General features: G+C 45.7%; 1 protein-coding gene across 1 annotated transcript; it reads left to right on the forward strand.

The window, feature by feature from the left end:
• Position 1: 1 nt before the first annotated feature.
• LOC143031350 (LMBR1 domain-containing protein 2 homolog) lies at positions 2 to 16037 on the forward strand. Its single transcript, XM_076195057.1, has 11 exons — positions 2 to 1117; positions 1431 to 1744; positions 2161 to 2328; positions 3047 to 3257; positions 8263 to 8454; positions 9217 to 9394; positions 9755 to 9936; positions 11080 to 11319; positions 14489 to 14690; positions 14780 to 14876; positions 15357 to 16037. The coding sequence occupies exons 1-11, from the start codon at positions 944 to 946 to the stop codon at positions 15643 to 15645; spliced, it is 2247 nt and encodes a 748-aa protein (XP_076051172.1). The 5' UTR covers positions 2 to 943; the 3' UTR covers positions 15646 to 16037.
• Positions 16038 to 21228: the final 5191 nt, after the last annotated feature.

Below are 21228 nucleotides of genomic sequence, written 5' to 3' on the forward strand. Positions count from 1 at the left end.
TTGAAATGGATCCCTGAATCTCTTTCCGAAAGACTCCTTTCCCCCTCGGCTTGTAGAACATGAACTGTTGCAGCAGCAACACGGAGTCCAATTCATAAACTCGCCCCCTGACCCCTTTGTGCACAAGTTCGTTAATGACTCGCCCCGTAATTTTGTTACAAATGAAGTGCTGGTTCCTGAGTGGTCAGTGAACTGTAGTTATGATGTGTGTATCTCTTTCGGTTGACTGATGATCTAATGGACCAAGTCGCAAAAAGTGCTTTGATATCTGAGATATGACCACACAAAAAAGGAGCAAATGTACAAGGTGGTGCGACTGTTTGAGCGACTTGCGGGGACCAGGAGCCAACCACCGTGTTTAGTGAACACCAGTGACGTGCGTTTGTGGAAAAGGATGCGACTTTGTGATAACGGAGCACAAGGTGGCGATCGCGAAGTCTTTGTTCCCCGAAACTTTGCATTTTCCGAAGTTTGACTTCGTGTTGCGAGGAACCGCCTGCCGAAGGGGAACCCAAGGACTTCGCTGTATTCTGAGGTGTTTTGTCCTCCCCTAGACTGTGTGCCATGTTTACTCAGTACTAGTCGCCAAATACACCAGTAGTTTTGCCGTATGTCATTTTGAAGACTTGTAGACAAGCGAGTGTGTACGAGTGTCTTGTTAGGTTTACGTAAAGACAGTTCTCTGCATTTAGTGTATATCTCGACATTACCAGTTTTGTCTCTGTCCCTGGATCACTCAGTCACGGCTTCCACGTAGAACGGTGCGTGAAAGAACGCATTGTGGTGCTTCAGTTCTTGTTCTTCTCCAGATATGAACATAAGAAGAAAGTGCTCATCACTACAGCCATTTGTCGCCATCTTTTGGTAAAAAAAAATCACCTGTGCTGCCCACCAGAGTGAATTTTGTGCATCGTGTCTAGTCGTCATCTTCACGCCCGTAGTCATGGGTGCCGGTCCGCTCGCAGTCGAGGTGTTAGTGGCCTTCTTCATAGCCGCAGGGGTCTTGTACCGCTATGGCAACTGGTATCGACACCACTTGGTGGTCACGGGAGCCGTTTTGGTCGCCTGGTACTTCTCCATGCTGATCGTCTTTGTTCTGCCCATAGACGTTTCCAACGTGAGTTCCTTCTTTCGTTTTGTCATCTCTCTCTCTCTCTCTCTTGCCCTCTAATTCTCTCCTTTGCTCTCTCTCATCCTCTCGTTCTCTCTTTCCTTTGCTCTCTCTTTCTCTCCTTCGCTCTCTCATCCTCTCTCTTGGTCTCTCTTTCTTCCTCTCTCTTGCTCTCTCTCTCCTTTGCTCTCTTTTGTCCCCTCTCTTGCTCTCTCTCTTTTCTATCTTTATTGTCTTTCCCTCTTCCTCTACTTTTATTGCATACAGGGGGGGGGGGTTGTTGGTAATGCGTGTTGCTTACGTTTTCTCCCTTCATCAGAGCCTGTACGAGAACTGCCTGGAGAAGGCGAAGATTGCGAGAGACAGCAACCCCGTCGTCAACCCGCCCCAGCCTTACTTCGCCGCCCCCGGGAACAACACAAACCCTCTTGATCCCCGGGAACCTTTCGGACTGCCGCCTCCTGTCGGTCCCGCAAATGGGGTCACTGCTACGGCACCCCCCGATGTTAACCCCAACACCACCAACACCGACACCCCTGCCGTGCAGTGCAAGGAACCGTGGAGTGCGGTCCCCTTCGGAGTCTTCTTCACCTTCTGGAGGGTGGTTTATTGGACTTCGCAAGTTCTGACGTGGTAAGTGTCGGGAACTACGGATCGTGTCGAGATTGGCGAACCTAACATTTTTAGAATATTGGAACCAAGATAAGAGGGATGAATGGGAGCGGAGTATGTGGGGATGGGATGGGTGGGAGTGGATTTTATGCCGTTTGTTGAAGAATTTTAAGTCAAAGGAACTCCCCGTAAGTGGTACATTTTATGACTTAGATCTGGACCGCCATCATGCTACTCTATGTTGTGTAGAAGTTATCTTAATGTTTACCCACTAAAGTTGTAGTCTTTTGACTGTTTCATTTACGTAGTCATGTTTATCCACAGGTATGGTAGTCGTGGGACGTAACTAAAGCACGTAAGGGTCACATGACCGTAAAGATTTAGGAGCTACTTGTCCATGAACTGATGCCTCTTTGTATTTCTCAACCATTTTGCAGGCTCGTACTGCCCCTCATGCAATCGTACACCAAAGCAGGCGACTTCACAGTGACGGCCAAGCTGCAATCGGCCATCATTGACAACGCCATCTATTATGGATCCTACTTACTCATTGTGGGTATTATCCTGCTTTACGTTGCTCTGCGACCGGACATCGACTTAGATGGGTAGGTTTCCGAAAGTGTATTTATCTATTTATGTAAAGTTGGATCCGTGAACCTGAGATGGTTGCGAATGCACGTGCAGTACTCGGCAGCCACGTGTGAGTTCCCCATGTCGGTTAAAGAGAAGACCAGATGCGAACAGGGCCTTTGCATGGGGGCAGGGCGGAGGGGTGCATATGCCCTGGGGGGGGGGGGTGGCAGTTCTGGTCTGGACATGCCGCCCACAAGGCTGACAGAATAATTATAATAAAGAAAAAGGTCAACGGAGCTCTGAATATTTTACTGCGATATACGAATTTTGCCTTACAATCTACAGAATATGAAATACTTTTCCCGTATCCTTTCTGCAACAGGGACAGGGGGGGTGGCAGTTCTGGTCTGGACATGCCGCCCACAAGGCTGACAGAATAATTATAATAAAGAAAAAGGTCAACGGAGCTCTGAATATTTTACTGCGATATACGAATTTTGCCTTACAATCTACAGAATATGAAATACTTTTCCCGTATCCTTTCTGCAACAGTTACATTAAATAACATTTTTAAAGTCCATTTATTAATTATTTCACAAGCCAATAGCTACAATAATAGACAGTAAGGGATGGTGGTGACAGGGGAAGGGGGAGGGAAACTAGGAACTTTGCCCAGGGACGGCACTTAGGCACGTAAGAACTCCGTACCTCGGACTGTGCTTTGAAATCTTATGAGGCTCTTCTTCACAGGTTGAAACCGCATGCGATTGCAGCGAGCGCGTCCAACACCTGGGGTCTCTTCTGGTTGGTCCTTCTACTGGGTTACGGGCTTGTGGACGTACCCCAGTCCATCTGGTTTACTGCCTCGCCCCTCCATGCCCTCTCCCATGCCTATTTTAGAGCGGCTAAGCTTGCCCAAGAGCGAGCCGAGGCCAACGAACGGCTGAACGACCTGCTCCAGGTAAGGAACGCGTCAGTCGATGCACCTGACCGACCCCCGCCAGGTAAGGAACACGTCAGTCTGACCTGGGTTGTGGGTTACCTGCTTCAGCGTTCTCATGTAGGTCCTCAAATTCTAGCTGTACCTTCTGAAGGCCCCAACTTTTTTTTTTTTTTTTCTCTCTCTTTTTTCCTCTCTTCTTTTTCCCTCTCAATTTTTTATTATTTTTTCTAAATTTTTTCTAAATTTTTTCTAAATTTTCTCTTTTCTTCTTTGTTTTCTCTTTTCTTCTTTTTCTCTTTCTTATTTTCCTCTTTTCTTCTCTCTTTTCTCCTTCTCTCTTTTCTCCTTCTTCTTCTTCCTTAGAAAGCCAATGCACATATAATTTCTCAAATCATTTGATAGCTTGTAGTGTAATGAGAAATAGACATTTGGGAATGGATGCTAAGAGGAGGTTATATGAAGGAGTGATTGTGCCAAAAGCACTGTACGAGGCAGAAACATGGAACATGAAAGAGGAAGAGAGAAGGAGTTTGAATGTGTTTGAGATGAAATGTGAGAAGTATGATAGGGGTTACTAGGCTAGATAGAGTGAGAAATGAGGAGGTGAGGAGGAGAACAGGGGTGGAAAGGGAGCTGGGAAATAGGGTTGATAAAAGAGTATTAGGATGGTTTGGACACATGGAAAGAATGAGTGAAGAAAGACTAGTAAAAGATGTGTGGAAGGAGTGAATAGGAGGGGGCATCCTAGGATGAGATGGATGGATGGGGTGAAAGGGGCTTTACAAAAGAGAGGAATGTAGAGGAAGGATGGGAGAGGACAGAAGATAGGGGTGAATGGAGAAGGGTTGTGTATAGATGAGGCTGTGAGACATGAGGGGGAGTGGGTGGGGGATGGGGGGGTGAGGAAGTATGTATGAGAAGAAAAAATTGAAGCAGCCCGAAGGGATTTCTCTCCATCTCCTTTCTTGCATGAGGGGACAGAGAGGGGGGGTCGTCGAATTTATGAAGCGGCCTTGCTGTGGGTGTGCTGTGTCTTGCGACACTGCTTCTGACCCAGGGCAGTGGACAGGATGCAGGGATGACCTGTCGTCCAGGAGGTGCCAAGACAGAAGGGTGGAGGGGAGTGGAATATATGGGAAATGTAATGGGTGGGAGTGATTTCTATGGCTTTTTCTTTTTGACTACCCCCCGTGTAAGGGGGAAAAAGCCTTTGGGATATGTATGTATTATTATGAACCAATAGACGGAGTGATTGGGAAGTATGTAGTTCCAGGTAAAAATCGTACTGGAGAAATGACGGTGGAGATATGTCTTGAGAGTTGATGATAGCAAATACAGTGTTTAGGAAGAAAGTCAAGCATAAGTACACATGGGAGAGGGTGGTGGATGGAAGTGTGACAGATAGAGCATTAATGGACTCTATAGTGGTGATCAGGAGTATGGTAGGAAGAGTTGAGGATGTACATGTTCTAAGGGGAGAGAGTGGGGGAATATCAGATCATTTCCTGGTGGAAGGTAAATTGAGAGTGGAGAATAGGTGGAGAAAGAGGAAAAGGGCAGAAGGTAGGAAGGTACTTAGAATGAACTGCTTAAATGAGGAAAAAAGGAAAATGAGTATATGAAGAATCTGAAAGAGGAGTGGGAGGGAGTAAAGGATAGAGTAGAACTAGGAGTGGAGGAGGAATGGGGATGGTTCAAGGAGGGAGTCATAAGGTGTGCAAAGATGGTGTGTGGAACAAGGAAGGCGGAAGGAAATAGAAGGAAGGGTAGTGAGTGGTTGGATGAGGAAGCAAAGAAGGGTGTAGAAGAGAAGAAGCAGGCATTCATAGATTGGCTACAATTTAGGACAAGGGAGTCGTATGAGAGGTACAAAGTAAAGAGAAGGGAAGTTAGCATAAGATAAAGGAAGCAAAGAGGAGAGCAGATGTGAAATGGGGAAAGAGTATAACAGGAAATTTTGAAAGCAATAAAAAGATGTTTTGGGAGGAAATTAAAAGAGGAGGCAAATCAAGTAGAGAAGAAAAGGTAAAAGGTGCAGATGGAGAGATAATAATGGAAGAGAAGGTAGTGAGAGGAAGGTGGGCAGAGTATTTTAGGGAGTTGCTAAATGTGAAGGATAGGGAGGGAAAGGTAGTTGCAGTAGGAAGCGCTAAGAAAATGAGAGTGATGAGTGAGGAAAATGGAGGAGAAATAGGGAAGGATGAAGTGAAAGCAGCTGTTAAGATGATGAGAGCAGGTAAGGCACCTGGTCTGGATGGATGCCATGCAGAATGTCTGAAGAAAGGAGGTACAGTTATGGTGGACTGGCTGGTGAGGTTATTTAATGTTTGCTGGAGAGAGGGTAGAGTGCCAGAGGACTGGAGGAGTGCCTTTATAGTTCCACTTTACAAGGTAAAGGGGGACAAGTGTGAGTGTAGTAGTTTCAGAAGGATTAGCTTGTTGAGTGTAGTTGGGAAGGCTTATGGGAGGGTCTTGATTGAGAGGATTAGGAGAGGAATAGAGGGGAGTAATTGGTGAGGAACAGTGTGGGTGTAGATCAGATTTGTGTGGTAAGACAGTTATGTGAGAAAGCTATAGGAAAAGGTAAGGATGTTTTTTGGGCTTTTATGGATCTGGAAAAGGCTTATGACAGGGTAGACAGGAAGGCAATGTGGGAGGTACTGCAGATATATGGGATAAGAGGAAAGCTACGAGAGTAGTAGAGCTTGTGTTAGGATTAGAAATAGAAAGAGTGAATGGTTTGAGGTGGGACTTCGTCAGGGATGTGTTATGTTGCCCTGGCTGTTCAATCTTTACATGGATGGGGTGGTGCGAGAGGTGAATGCAAGGGTAGTGGGTCAGGGGTTGGAGACGATTGAAGAAAATAGAGAAAAGTGGGAGGTGAGCCAGCTGTTGTTTGCTGACGACACTGTGCTTGTAGCAGGATCAGAGGAGGGATTGAGGAAGTTAGTGACAGAGTTTGAGAAGGTGTGTGAAAGAAGGAAGCTGAAGATAAATGTGGGCAAAAGTAAAGTGATGAGACATACAAGAGGAGTGACAGCAGGCTGGAAGTGAGCATAAATGGAGAAAGACTGGAGGAAGTGGATAGTTTTAGATACTTGGGAAAGGGAGGAGTGGGGATGGAGGTAGAATGTAGATTGAGAGAAGCAAGTAAATGTCTTGGTGGATTGAAAAGTGTAATGAGAAATAGACATCTGGGAATGGATGCAAAGAGAAGGTTATATAAAGGAGTGATTGTGCCAGCAGCACTGTACGGGGCAGAAACATGGAACATGAGAGAGGAAGAGAGAAGGAGTTTGAATGTGTTTGAGATGAAATGTCTGAGAAGTATGATAGGGGTTACTAGGCTAGATAGAGTGAGAAATGAGGTGAGGAGGAGAACAGGGGTTGAAGGGGAACTGGGAGATAGGGTTGATGAAAGAGTATTAGGATGGTTTGGACACATGGAAAGAATGAGTGAAGAAAGATTAGTAAAAGATGTGTGGAAGGAGTGAATATGAGAGGGCATCCTAGGATGAGATGGATGGATGGGGTGAAAGGGGCAGTAAAAATGAGAGGAATGTCTGTAGAGGAAGGACAAGAGAGGACAGAAGATTGGGGTGAATGGAGAGGGGTTGTGTGTAGATGATGCTCTGATGCATGAGGGGGAGTGGGTGAGGGATGGGGGTGAGGAAGTATGTATGAGAAAAAATATGACGCAGCCCGAAGGGATTTCTCCCCGTCTTCTCCTTTTCTGCATGGGGGGATGGAAAGGGGGGGGGTCGCCGAATTTATGAAGCAGCCTTGCTGTGGATGTGCTGTCTTATGACACTGCTTCTGACCGAGGGCAGTGGTCAGGATGCAGGGATGACCCGTCATCCAGGAGGTGCTGAGATAAGAAGGGACGGGGAAGTGGAATATATGGGAAATGAAATGGGTGGGAGTGGTTTCTGTGCCTTTTTCTTTTTGGCTACCCCCCATGTAGGGGGAAAAAGCCTTTGGTATATGTATGTATGTAATATTATTAAAACATGAGGGGCGGAGGTTGCCAATTAAATGAAGCAGCCTTGCCATAGATGTGCTGTGTCTTGCTGCATTGCTTCTGACCCGGGGCAGTGGGCCAGGTGCAGGGATGACCCGTCATCCAGTAGGAGCCAAGACAAGAGGGAAGGGTGTGGGAGTGGAATTATGCCTTTTGACTTTGGCTACCTCCCTTGTAAAGGGGAGAAATGGACATTGGTACATATTAAAGCAAGATGCCGTTTTTGCACAATGGATTAAATGGGGAGGAGGGAGAGTGACAACTAGCAAAGGCTGTGAAGGGTTCCTTTCCCATGCTGACAAACTTAGCCGTCTGCGTAAATGTTTACATATACCGGAATACCTCACTATACGACCGAATGCTACAAAGTAGGTAAGACAAATGTTCGGTGCATGTATGTCAAAGCCCCAGGAGGCAAAAAAATAATTGAGGGGGGGAGGGGGTTGACAGGGTCCATGAACACAACGCTCCCCCTATTTACGTACACGTAAAACCCACCTTGATATTATGAATTTTCGCATTGTGACCAGTCAGCTGGGAACACAACTCAGTTGTATAGTGAGGTATTCCTGTATATGTACATATATAAGTATAAATATAAATAATATGAGAAAGGTGGAAGGGGGAAGCATGGGTCATGATCTGATTGAGTTTATTCCTGACTGGCTTGGCTTTATAGTAGCTTCTTCGGAGGAATGAAGAAGCCACTGTGAAGGGAAACCAGTCAGGAATAAACTGAATAATTGGATCAAGACCTGTGTTTCCCACTTCCACCTTTCTCATAATTGTCCCAATGTCTCAACATATATATACATACATATATATATATATATATATATATTTACAAATGTATATATATATATATATTTACAAATGTATATATACATATGAATATTTACAAAAATATATATATATATATACATGTGTGTGTGTGTTTAAATGAAAAGAAATACAAAAAGGGGGAATATCATTAATCAACATCCATTATTTCTCATCTTTCAGAGTCTCCGATCCATAGGCCAGTGCGTCGGTCCTGGCCATGCCCTGCGGCCCCACCTGGACGTGATGGAGAGCAAGGTGCCTGCGGAGCTGCTCCACAGGGCGCAACACCACCACCTCCACACGCCCGAGGACTCGCCCCGCTCGGGAAGCGACCTCCCCACCGTCAAGGCCCTGGTTCGCCTTCACAAACAGGTACTTTGTCAGGTCCCCCCTGCAGCTGCCTCGTATGTGTTACGATAGTATTAGAACTTAAGAATGAAGGAGAATAGTCAGGTTCCCCCTCAGTCGCATCGTATGTGTTTTGATAATAGAAGAACATAAGAATGAAGGAGACTGGAAGAGACCGTAAGGCCCTACACTAGGCAGTTCCATGTCCATTACCATTTGTCATCCCCATCCATAAAGTTGTCTAACCGTTTCTTAAAACAACCAATAGTTTCGGCGCTCGCTAACTACATCATGGTTACTAAGTCTATTCCATTTGTCGACAACCCTATTAGTAAACCAATTCTTGCCTATTTCCTTCTTAAAACAAAAATTATCCAGTTTAAATCCATTACTGCGAGTCCTGCCCTGTTGTCTTCATATGATGACCTTGTTTGTGTCACCTTTGGTAAAGCCTTTGATCCACTTGAACACCTCTATTAGATCGCCCCGCACTCTGCGTCTTTCCAGAAAGTGTTAGGGTGAGAGAGGAGGGGGAATGGGCAAGAAATTATTATTATTTTATTTATTTACTGTGGGAGTGGAATTATGCCCTTTGGCTACCCCCTTTGTAAGGGAGAAAAAAGCTTTGGTATATGTATGCGTATGAAGCATTTTCAACTAAATTGTGACTTTTTTTTTTGTGTGTATGTGTGTGTGTGTGTGACCCTAAAAAACGAAAGTTACCATATGCACCCTGTATGTATGTGAAGCACGGACATCCCGCCTCACCATTCGTCTTCGTTGCAGTTGCTGAAAGCGTTGCAACACCACCGACGTGTCGAGACTCAGTGGGCCATGTTGGTGCCGGCTGTGGAGGAGCTGGAGGACACGTATCGTAATTGCCTCTCCAACGTGGCCTCCTTCACGCATGCCGTACCCCATCGCCGTCACCACCTCATACAGCGGATCTACACGCCTGTTGTGGGTAAGCGGTTGTCGTAAAACAAACGATAATTATTTATTTGTCATTTCTGTTATAAATTCTGGAGAAAGACGAGATAGCTGCATTCGAAAAGAAACATATAAATTAGTGGTTCTTAACCGTTTTACTATGACGTCCCCTCTAGGAACTGGTCTGTTCTTCCATGCCCCTCTTGCATCTGTAGACAAATTTTACTAAAAAAAAAAAAAATTATTGTCCATTTACTGTTACCTCCTGAGACTCATTTCCCCCTGAAAATCACTATAGGGGGGTGAGGGGGCATGCCCCCACCCCCACCCCCAGGTTAAGAATCACTGATATAAAGAAACAGTCATTCAGAAATGTTTCCGCACACCTTGTCAGAGTGGTACTGGAGGTGTCGAATTCGCGGTTACCTGATGCAGGGTCTGGCACTCCTCTGCGGTCTTCTGTCGGGGGCCGTCGTGTGGTCGGAGCTCACCTTCTTCAACCAGAAGCCGGTTCTTTCGCTCTTCGCCATCTGGGTCAACCTTGCTAAGGACAACCAAGACTACCTGACCATCGAGGTAATTACGGCAACAGTTACCCCGAGTTTCTGCGGCAGTCACGAGGCTCCCTCGTAGATCCTCTTGGGACGGTATCGGGCTGTTACGTGTAGTGCCCAAATGTGGGACTTTCATTGTCATCCAGAGAATAACAACAACAGTTGCTCAGATTTACCTAGTTTTACCTAGTTGTATCTTAAGGGAAGGGGAGCTATGCTCGTGGTGTCCGATCCCTGTATCTCGCAGTGTCTAAATTGTTCTTAAATCTGTGTATTGTTTTTGTACACACTGTTGTGTAGTCCAGTTTGTTCCATACATCCACCACTCTGTAGGGAAAGCTGTTCTTTTTCAGGCCCCTTCTATAACTGTCCTTTTTGAGCTTCCTTCCATGTCCCATACACAACCATTCTCCATTCACCCCTATCTTCTGTCCTCTCTCATCCTTCCTCAACAGACATTCCCCTCTTTCCCAATGCCCCTTTTACCCCATCCATCCATCTCATCCTTGGTCATCCCCTCATGTTCACTCCTTCCATCTCTGCCTTCCACACCTCTTTTACTAATCTTTCTTCTCTCATTCTTTCCATGTGTCCAAACCATCCTAATACTCTTTCATCAACCCTACCTCCCAGCTCCCTTTCCACCCCTGTTCTCCTCCTCACCTCCTCATTTCTCACTCTATCCAGCTCAGTAACCCCTATCATACTTCTCAGACACCTCATCTCAAACACATTCAAACTCCTCTCTTCCTCTCTTATGTTCCATGTTTCTGCCCCATACAGTGTTGTGGACACAATCACTCCTTCATATAACCTCCTCTTAGCATCTATTCCCAGATGTCTATTTCTCATAACACTTTAATTCACCAAGGCATTTACTTGCTTCTCTCAATCTACATTCTACCTCCACCTCACTCTTCCTTTTCCTGCCACATTCATACCCAAGTATCTAAAACTATCCACTTCCTCCAGTTGCTCTCCCTTAATGCTCAGTTCCAGTGTGCTGCCACTTTCACCCCTTGTACATCTCATCACCTTACTTTTACCCACATTTATCATCAACTTTCTTCTTTAAAAGAAAAAAAAAAGTGAATATGTTCAGATATTATACAAGAAATTCCTTTGTAACTCTTTGCTTTTAACCAACACCCCTATCTACTGGCAGGTCTTGTCAACGCTGACAATGGCCTACCTGGCCCTGTGCGCCTACAGGACGCTCTTCAAAGTGCGAGTGCTCAACCTATACTACCTGGCACCGCACCACCAGACGGACGAGTACTCGCTCATCTTCTCCGGCATGATGCTCTCCCGACTCACTCCGCCCATGTGCCTCAACTTCCTCTCACTCATCCACATGGATTCCCACGTCATCCACGCACATGCTGAGGAGACTCACTACACTCAGGTGAGTACTCGCACGCACGTTAAGTCGCCCAATGTACGATGACACATCACGATACGCGTGTTGTGAAATATAGTCACAGCTGTTAGACTCGTTCTCGTTCACCCAGAATGTTTGTAGCCGTGGAAATTGCAATCGAGTCTTCACAGAGTACGGGGGTCACTCGGCTACAGCTACAAAATAAATACAGGAATACCTCACTAATCGACCGAGTGCTACAAAGTAGGTAAAACAAATGTTGGGTGCATATATGTCAAAGCCTCAGGAGGCACAAAAAAAAAAAAAAAAAATTGAGGGGGGGGAGGGGGTTGACAGGGTCCATGAACATAACCCTCCCCCCTATGTATGTACATGTAAAAACCACCTCGATACACAAATTTTTGCATTGCGACCAGTCAGCCGGGAACACAACTCGGTTGTATAGTGAAGTATTCCTGTATAATCAGGAAGCCAATGGTGGTATCCTCCCCTAGGTAGTTGTGCCTCGTTACGCCTACATTCTAGGGCGGTGTTGTCCAAACTGGGGTCCACATACCCCTGGGGTGTACGCAGCGTAGATCGTAACTTGGGTACGTGACCAACAGTCCTACAGTGCAGTCTTTTCATAATTAATATATTATTTGCATTACCTTAAATAAAACGGAGTTTATTCAGCCATGATGGGGGGGGGGTCTACGTAACAGTAGAAGGGGGTCACCTGAAGAATTGTCACCCTAGAACGACCACATAAAGAATCGTCACCCCATGAGATCCCACCTGAAGAACTGTTAGCCCAGTATGCTGAATATCAACAGTGGAATAAAGATTAGGTTAGGTTGAATGACGGTTATGCTTATTGTCATCAACTTGTACAACCGAAGAATCGTTAACCCAGGACGGCCCACGTGAAGAATTGCCACCCTGTCGACGTCTTGGGTGATGATTCTTCATGTGATCTGTAGAAGGTAATGAAGGGTATAACAGGCAAAAATGTTTGGATAACACTGTTCTAGAGGATCGCCTGACCAGGAGCCGTAACAAAGGGGGATGAGTGTGACTGCCAAAGGGATGTGTAATGTAGCCGCGAGGGGCAGGGGAGGCTGTAGCCAGAATTAAAAAAAAAAAAATGCCTTCGTGGAGAGAGTTCAGGTCCATCAGTCGTTTCATTTAGTCTGGCCGTGGACTTGTCCACAAGGTGCTAAGACGAGAGGGAGATGGATAGATGGTTCATAGGAGTGGGATAATCATGTACATCAGGTGGCTACCCCACCCCACCCCCCACCCCCAAATAGGGGGGAAGAAGTCTGATGGTATATACCGTACCTAGTCATATCTAAAGGGAAGGGGAGCTATGCTCGTGGTGTCCCGCCTTTGTATCTTGCAGTGTCTAGTTTGCTCTTAAATTCGTGAATGGTTTTTGCACACACTAATGTTTCATCCAGTTTGTTCCATGTGTCCACCACTCTGTGTCAAAAACTGTTCTTCTTCAGATCTCTTCTGTAACTATCTTTTTCGAGTTTCTTTCCATCTCCGCTTGTGTTTCCCTTATCCCAATTTAGTAAGTCTTCTCTATCAAGTATTTCTGTGCTTTTTATGATTCTATAGATGGTCAGTAGGTCGCCTCTCTCTCTTCTTTGTTCCAAAGTTGGTAACTTCAATGTAGCCAGTCTCTCTTCATATCATAGGTAACGCATGTGTTTACGTAATTGTAGCGTACGGGAAAAGGAGCAATGCTCATTGGGTCCCATCTCCTATTCACGTTTATTTATCCTATGTAGACTCAAATTCATGTACGGTTCCAACTTAATCTATATCCTTGATTTCCAATTACCATATTTAGATTTGAACTCGTGTACTGTTTGAATTTGGGCTATAACACTTTCTAAGCTATTCCAGGTATTTATGCATCTATATGGAAAACTATATTTCTTCACATCCTTTCGACATCATGTGGTCTTTCGTAATTTGCTCCCGTGACCTCTTAGAGCCCTCCCATCTTTAATCAGGAGATCTCTTGTGTAATCTATCCCCTTTAGTGACCTGAACATTGTAATCATGTCACCTCTTTCGCTTCGATCTTTCAAAGTTGGTAGACCCATTGGTTTTGGTCCCCTCTGAAAAGGTTTATCTCAGGCTGGGGACCCATTTGGTTGCTGTCAGTCAGTTCGTTGTTGTCCGAATACAGGGCAAAGTCAAATAGCACCGTTCGTCTCCCAAGGGGCAATGGCATCTGGTTGACGTGGTGTCGATTTCTACGGCGGTTCTGTGTTGTTACGGTTCATTTCCCCACTGGGTGGTGACTAGAGGGGTTCTTGTATGCCCAGACACCCAGTGCCCGCACATTATGCACAAAACGTAGAACTTGCCCATGTGAAGCGGCCCAGCTGGGTTTAAACCCATTCAACTCCGATGACAAGATGTCTTGTCATTTGGTCAAATAAAACAAAAAATCATAAAACACCAAAATGTTTGATCAAACACCAGAAAAATAGGACGTCAGTCCTCGCTTCGCTGCGAGCGAAGCGAGGACCGACGTCCTATTTTTCTGGTGTTTGATCAAACATTTTGGTGCTTTATGATTTTTTGTTTTATTTGACCAAATGACAAGACATCTTGTCATCGGAGTTGAATGGGTTTAAATCATCAGAGTATGTGATTTGCAGTCTCAAAGTTAGTTTTGTGATGAATGAGAGACACGAGTTCTGGTTAGAAGAGCTGGGCATGTTATCGCCGGACAGGTAGTGATTTACCGAGAAATCTGGGGTGCATTTCCGTCAATGCTGAGCGGGTTAGGGCGTCGTTACTTGCGGCGAAGTTCGAGGTGAGGGCGGTTCGAGTCCTGCCACTGGTGAAGTTGAACCAAGGGCATGGCTCATTAAATTCCACACTACAAAAGCCCTCTGTGAGGGGCACCATCGTAGACTCCTGATAAGTGGAGAGTGTGTGACGTTAAACAATATCATGTGTATAAACAATGTGTATATGTTTACATATATATAGATTTTTCGGTAACGCACTACCCTAACGGCAGTAATGCACCCAGCTCTGCCGGTTAGGAGAAATTACAAATCATGTTAATAGGTAAGGAGTAAAGGGGTGATCGTGCCTTGCCTCGGCACATGACCTGATTCACGTCTCCGTTTCTCTCCCCCGTGGACCCCACCCGCCCCGCCCCGCCCGGCTCTCGACGTAGATCATGGGCCACATGGACGTCATTTCCATCATCAGCGACGGCTTCAACATTTACTTCCCGATGATGATCGTGGCTCTGTGCCTGGCCACGTACTACAGCCTCGGGTCTCGGCTCCTCTCCGCCCTCGGGTTTCAGCAGTTCATCGGTCACGACGACCTGACGACGGACCTCATTGACGAGGGCAGGACGCTCGTTAACCGAGGTGAGTCGCGTGACTACTGTGTTTACTATAGGGATCCTAATCCAACCCAAAGAGAGATGTCGACTGTGTGTTTCCCATTTCCTCTGCAGAAAGTCGCCTGCGGCAACGTCTGGAGGACTCGGCAGCTCGGAGAAACGAGTTCGCACAACGGTTTGGCAGAGGGGAGTCGGCCTCAACTCTCTACAGGTATTTACATTGATTTATCGTATTTGATTATTCAGGGGATGGAGAAGGGGGGTCACCAATTAATTAAAGCGGCCTTGCTGTGGACGCACTGTGTCGTGCTACATTGCTTCTGACTCGGAGCAGTGAGAGCGGGATAAGGGGACGACCTGTCATGGATGAGAAGGGGGAAAGGGTGGTGGTGGGGGGGAGTGGAGTGGAATGGGTATTTATCCATTCATATCTTACGGGAAGGGGAGATACATCACATCTTTGTGTGTGCTTTGATTCAATCACCTGACTTCCGCTCACAAATGATAAAAGTCCTCTGGCGTATGTACGTATTGGTCCTTCCGTAGGATTTTAATCATTGAAGGGTTCTTGCAGTGGCGGCTGATTCGTTCGGCATCTCTCTGCAGGGGCCCGTCTCCTCCTCGAAAGTTCCGAGTTTTGTCTCGCCTCATAACCCTCGGGATTGATTTCCGTTTCCTCTCTCCGCGCCAGGTCAGCCCGGCAGCGTGCAGAGGAGCTGGTTCGTCCGTCACGGCGGCCGTCCTCCGGTGGCGGGGAGTCCCACTCGGCCTCGTCCTCGGCACGGCTAGAGCTCCTAGCGGGCAGCCCCGAGGTGGCAGACTACTCCACCACGGCTGCCACAGGGACTTCGCCGGCCACCCCCGCCTTCAGTACGTCGTCCTTCAATGCAGCTGACGAAGTCTCGGTGGATATAGGGGCCGCCGCGGGATCCCGAGTGCGGTCCCAGAAACCGGACAAAGGCCTCTTCGACGATGTCTAAGGATATACGGGACAGTGCGGCAGCACGGGAACAGTATTGTGTCTTAAGATGCAACGTCACAGTGGAGAAAGGACGACATCATGAGGACTCTGATGCATATGGTGTCACCAAGAAACGGTCATTTCTCTCTCTCTCTCTCTCCCGAAAGTCTGGCAATCTGATACGACATCATTGACGAATAGTGTGGGTGGGGTTGGATTCATGCCTTTTGACTTTGGCTACCTCCCTTGTAAGGGGGGAGGGGGGTGGGAAAGCCCTTGAAGTATATGTAGTAATTGTAATATACGCGAAAGGAGCAACACTCGTTGGGTCCTGTTTCCTCCTATTCTCTAATTGTAGGCCATGGGAACCAACGAACGTTTGCTCCTTTCCTGTATACTATAATTAGGGAACGATTAGGTAAAAAATAGGTAAATACATGCACACACACACACACAATTCGTCATCATCATCATCAGTGATGTCATATCAGATTGCCATGTGCATACATGTTTGTGTGTGTGTGATTCATCATGGTCATGGGTCACGTGTTGGACTTGTGATTGACAGCTATTACCCTCCTGGAAGAGAGCTCATGATATATGACCGATTTATAGATGGTGCTGTGACCTTACACGCACACACACCACCAACTTGCCACCCACGAGAGTTGGAGTAATGACTTGCAGCACAGCAGTACTGCAATTATTTCAGCCCTGGGGGGATTTGAACTCGGACTGCTGTAGCGACGGTTGTGAATGCTACCGCTGCGCCATCGTGTGTGTACAGAGTTGTCGTATGTAGGAAAGGTGCGTGATATGACCACTTAACCGACTTTGCTTTTGATTGATTTGTTCTTGCCCTCGGGAATTTGTTTTTCTAAGTTATTCTGCATGTCAACACGTCTGTGCGGAAAGTCACACTTCCTGACATCTTTTAAGCAATCCATCTTTTTATCTCTTAAGAGTAATAAAAAGAATTTTTTATAAATTAAATCACGTTATTGCCTAAGTTACTATTACAATTCAACATCATTCATAAAGAAACTTAGAATAGTTAAACAAGATCACTTGGTCCAGTAATCGCCTTTAACACCATTTAACACAACTTCGTACATCAGTTTCCCGCTATGGTATGATCACGCCTACTTAGGCATCATGAGGTGTCACTGGGTACACAAGGATATCAGCATCTTGATTATATATATTTCATTTGTAGTTGTACACGAGTTACCCCCAGATTCTGTGAACTTGTTTGACCACATTTTCTGTATTTATTATTACTCCGAGTAAAAGAGGACGACTAATACATCAGTGACTTTATAGTGCGAGTAGTGTGGTGCAAATTACATATGGCAGCCGATGCTGTGTGCTAGAATTTGAGTTGTATTGATGTAGTTAACACCATTTCTCTTGCCTCTACGTATGGTCATAATTCCATACATCAATTTAAGCATAACCCGAAAATTGCAAGAATATCGAACGGGAATCGTGATCTGCCGACCTTTCCTGTGGGTTGATTCCCAATCCTCTGACTGGATGCGTCTATCTTAATTTGTGTTACGACCTCACAGTGTTCGTTTCTCTGTTACTAACAGGTCTTCGTTTTGTTCCTTTCTCGGTTATAAGCATCACCGTCGTACGTCTCCTTCTTCACTCCTCCAGAGTGCATATTCCCAATTCTCCCAGTCTCTCCCCAAATGTCGTCGTCAGTCAGACTACAGATCATTCAGGTTGCCACCCTTCGCATTCGATTTTTCTTATGGTTATCCTTTCATGTGGTGACCATACAGCTGTTGTATATATCAGTCTGGGATGAATCAGAATTTCATTTATTTATAACATTTTTTCTATCCAAATAATGAAGTGCTATTCTTATAGTCATCAGCAATTCATGTCCTATTTGTATGATTTGCCAGCAATACATCATCACTTCCGATTAAAATAACTAAATCCTTTCCTTCCCGTAGTTTTGTGATTATTTCCACCTCCCCATTTTCGTAACGACCCGACAATCTCGCTCTGGCTTTGGCCCAATTGGAAGATATAGCGTTTATTTGCGACGCACTTCATCCTCCACCTGATGTAGGTCTTCCTTAGCAATTTACGATCTGCCTTACGTTTCATTCTATGATCTTTACATCAAAGAATAGACTTGCATGGCTGCCTACTCGATTCATCATTTTCCGTGTGTGTGTTACTTAAGTTACAGTATACTGGAAAAGGAACTTTGCTCATGGAGTGTAGCGTTTTAATTCTCCGTTTACGATACCTAGTTTTAGATTTATTTATGGTTGCAGCTCGACCTATATCACCATGTGGGCTATTCCAGGAGTCAACAACTCCGTACAGAAAACTGTACGTCTTCGCAGGTGCAAGCGTGCATATGAGTACATCCCGTCCCTGAACCCCAACTAGCTTTACAGATTTGTTTAGGTCGTCTCCAAACGGTTTCAGTCGGTTATTGTGTTGCTCTTTGCTGGGACGTGGGGAGACGGGCCACGTTGCTTTCGTGGGAGTCGATATATGTACTAGTCACACCTTAAGTAAAAAACAATAACGACTGCAACAGCAACGTAGGAAAGAGGCTAAAACCAGTGTATGGGATCCAGTATATTTAACATTAAATATACTGGAAAGACTCGGTGGCAGTTTTCTTTGGGGAAGAGGGGAATGTCTGCTGAGGAAGGACGGGAGAGGACGGAAGATAGGGGTGAATGGAGAATGGTTGTGTATGGATGATGCTGTGATGCATGATGAGGAGTGGGTGGGGGATGGGGGGTGAGGGAGTATGTATGAGAAATAAATTGACACAGCCCAAAGGGATTTCACCCTGTCTTCTCCTTTTCTGCATGAGGGGATGGAGAGGGGGGTTGCTGAATTAATGAAGCGGCCTTGCTGTGGATGTGCTGTGTCTTGCGACACCGCTTCCGACCCAGGGCAGTGGGCAAGGTGCAGGGATGACCTGTCATCCAGGAGGTGTCAAGATAAGAGGAAGGGAAGAGGGTGGAGGGGAGTGGAGTGTATTTAGGGATGGAATGGGTGAGTGGTTTATGTGCCTTTGTTTTTGGCTGCCTCCCTTGTAAGGGGGAAAAAGCCTTTGGTATATGTATGTAAATATATTGGTTCCCGTATTTAACGTTGAATATGTTGGATCCTGTACTCTGCTTTCAGCCTCACTCCTAGTCACACCTTAGGATTAATTTGATTTTGAGGCATAGGAGGATGTAGTGGTTGGATCAAGTCAGGTTTGTGGCCCATGTCACGAGGAGATTTGATCTGCATTATTATTATACACACTATATATGTGTATATATATATATATATATATATATGTATGTATGTATATATATAGATATAGATATGTGGTACCCAATCATCTGTTACTTGTTTTGGAGGTAATGGCTGATTGGATAAAAAAAGAAAAGATATTATCATTATTCTATATTTATTCTATGTATAGATGGTACTGTGATGCAAGGAAGAGATGGACTGGTTGTGTGTGAATGATATTTTGACACATCTCAAAGGGATTTCTCCCCGTCTTCTCTTTTGTCTGTGTGAGAGGGAAAGGGGAGTTGCCAATTAAATGAAGTGGCCTTGCTGTGGATGTACTGTGTCTTGCTGCATTGGTAGGACAGTGAGCAGGATAAAGGGATGACCCATCATCCATGAGGAGCTAAGATGAGAGGGAGGGAAGGGAGTGGAATGGCTACCTTCCTTGTAAGGGGGAAAAAGCCCATGGTATATAGATAGATAAACAATCATCATTATTATAATTATTATTATAAATGAGAGTGATGAGTGAGGAAAATGAAGGAGAAATAGGAAAGGATGAAGTGAAAGCAGCTGTTAAGATGATGAGAGCAGGTAAGACACCTGGTCTGGATGGATGCCATGCAGAATGTCTGAAGAAAGGAGGTATAGTTATGGTGGACTGGCTGGTGAGGTTATTTAATGTTTGTTTCAGAGAGGGTAGAGTGCCGGAGGACTGGAGGAGTGCCTGTACAGTTCTGTTTTACAAGGGAAAGGGGGACAAGTGTGAGTGTAGTAGTTTCAGAAGGATCAGCTTGTTAAGTGTAGTTGGGAAGGCTTATGGGAGGGTCTTGATTGAGAGGATTAGGAAAGGAATAGAGGGGAGTAATTGGTTAGGAACAGTGTGGGTTTAGGACAGGTAGGGGTTATTTAGATCAGATTTTTGTGATAAGACAGATATGTGAGAAAGCTATAGGAAAAGGTAAGGATGTTTTTTGGGCTTTTATGGATCTGGAAAAGGCTTATGACAGGGTAGACAGGAAGGCACTGTGGGAGGTAGTGCAGATATATGGGATAGGAGGAAAGCTGTTAAGAGCAGTCAAGAGTTTTTACGAGAGTAGTAGATCTTGTGTTAGGATTAGAAATGGAGAGAGTTAATGGTTTGAGGTAAAGGTGGGACTTCATTAGGGATGTGTTATGTTGCCCTGGCTGTTCAGTCTATACATGGATGGGGTGGTGCGAGAGGTGAATGCAAGGGTAGTGGGTCAGGGGTTGGAGATGATTAAAGAAGATGGAGAAAAGTGGGAGGTGAGCCAGTTGTTGTTTGCTGACGACACTGCTTGTAGCAGGATCAGAGGAGGGATTGAGAATGTTAGTGACAGAATTTGAGGTGTGTGAAAGAAGGAAGCTGAAGATAAATGTGGGCAAAAGTAAGGTGATGAGATGTACAAGGGGAGAGAGTGGCAGCAGGCTGGAAGTGAGCATTAAGGGTGAGAGACTGGAGGAAGTGGATAGTTTTAGATACTTGGGTGCGAATGTGGCAGGAAAGGGAGGAGTGGGGGGTGGAGGTAGAATGTAGATTGAGAGAAGCAAGTAAATGTCTTGGTGGATTAAAAAGTGTAACGAGAAATAGACATTTGGGAATGGATGCTAAGAGGAGGTTATATGAAGGAGTGATTGTGCCAACAGCACTGTATGGGGCAGAAACATGGAACATAAGAGAGGAGTTTGAATGTGTTTTAGATGAACTGTCGTGAGAAGTTTGATGGGGGTTACTAGACTAGATAGAGTGAGAAATGAGGAGGAGAACAGGGGTGGAAAGGGAGCTGGGAGATAGGGTTGATGAAAGAGTATTAGGATGGTTTGGACACATGGAAAGAATAAGTGAATAAAGATTAGTAAAAGAGGTGTGGAAGGCAGAGGTGGAAGTGAATATGAGGGGGCGTCCTAGGACGAGATGGAATGATGGGGTGAAAGGGGCATTACAAAAGAGAGGAATGTCTGTGGATGAAGGACGGGAGAGGACAGAAGACTGGTGAATGGAGAAGGGTCGTGTATGAATGATGTGATCCATGAGGTGGAAAGGGTTGGGGGATGGGGGGTGAGGGAGTATGTGTGAGAAATATATTGACGCAGCCCGAAGGGATTTCTCCCCGTCTTTTCTGCAAGGGGGGACGGAGAGGGGGGGGGGGTCGCCGAATTTATGAAGCGGCCTTGCTGTGGATGTGCTGTCTTGCGACACTGCTTCTGACCCAGGGCAGTGGACAGGATGCAGGGATGACCCATTATCCAGGAGGTGCCAAGATAAGAGGGTGGAGGGGAGTGGTTTCTATGCCTTTTTCTTTTTGGC

The sequence above is a fragment of the Oratosquilla oratoria genome, chromosome 12, assembly GCF_046742065.1.
Source record: "Oratosquilla oratoria isolate Oo_2021 chromosome 12, ASM4674206v1, whole genome shotgun sequence".
NCBI classification, from domain to species: Eukaryota; Metazoa; Arthropoda; class Malacostraca; order Stomatopoda; family Squillidae; genus Oratosquilla; species Oratosquilla oratoria.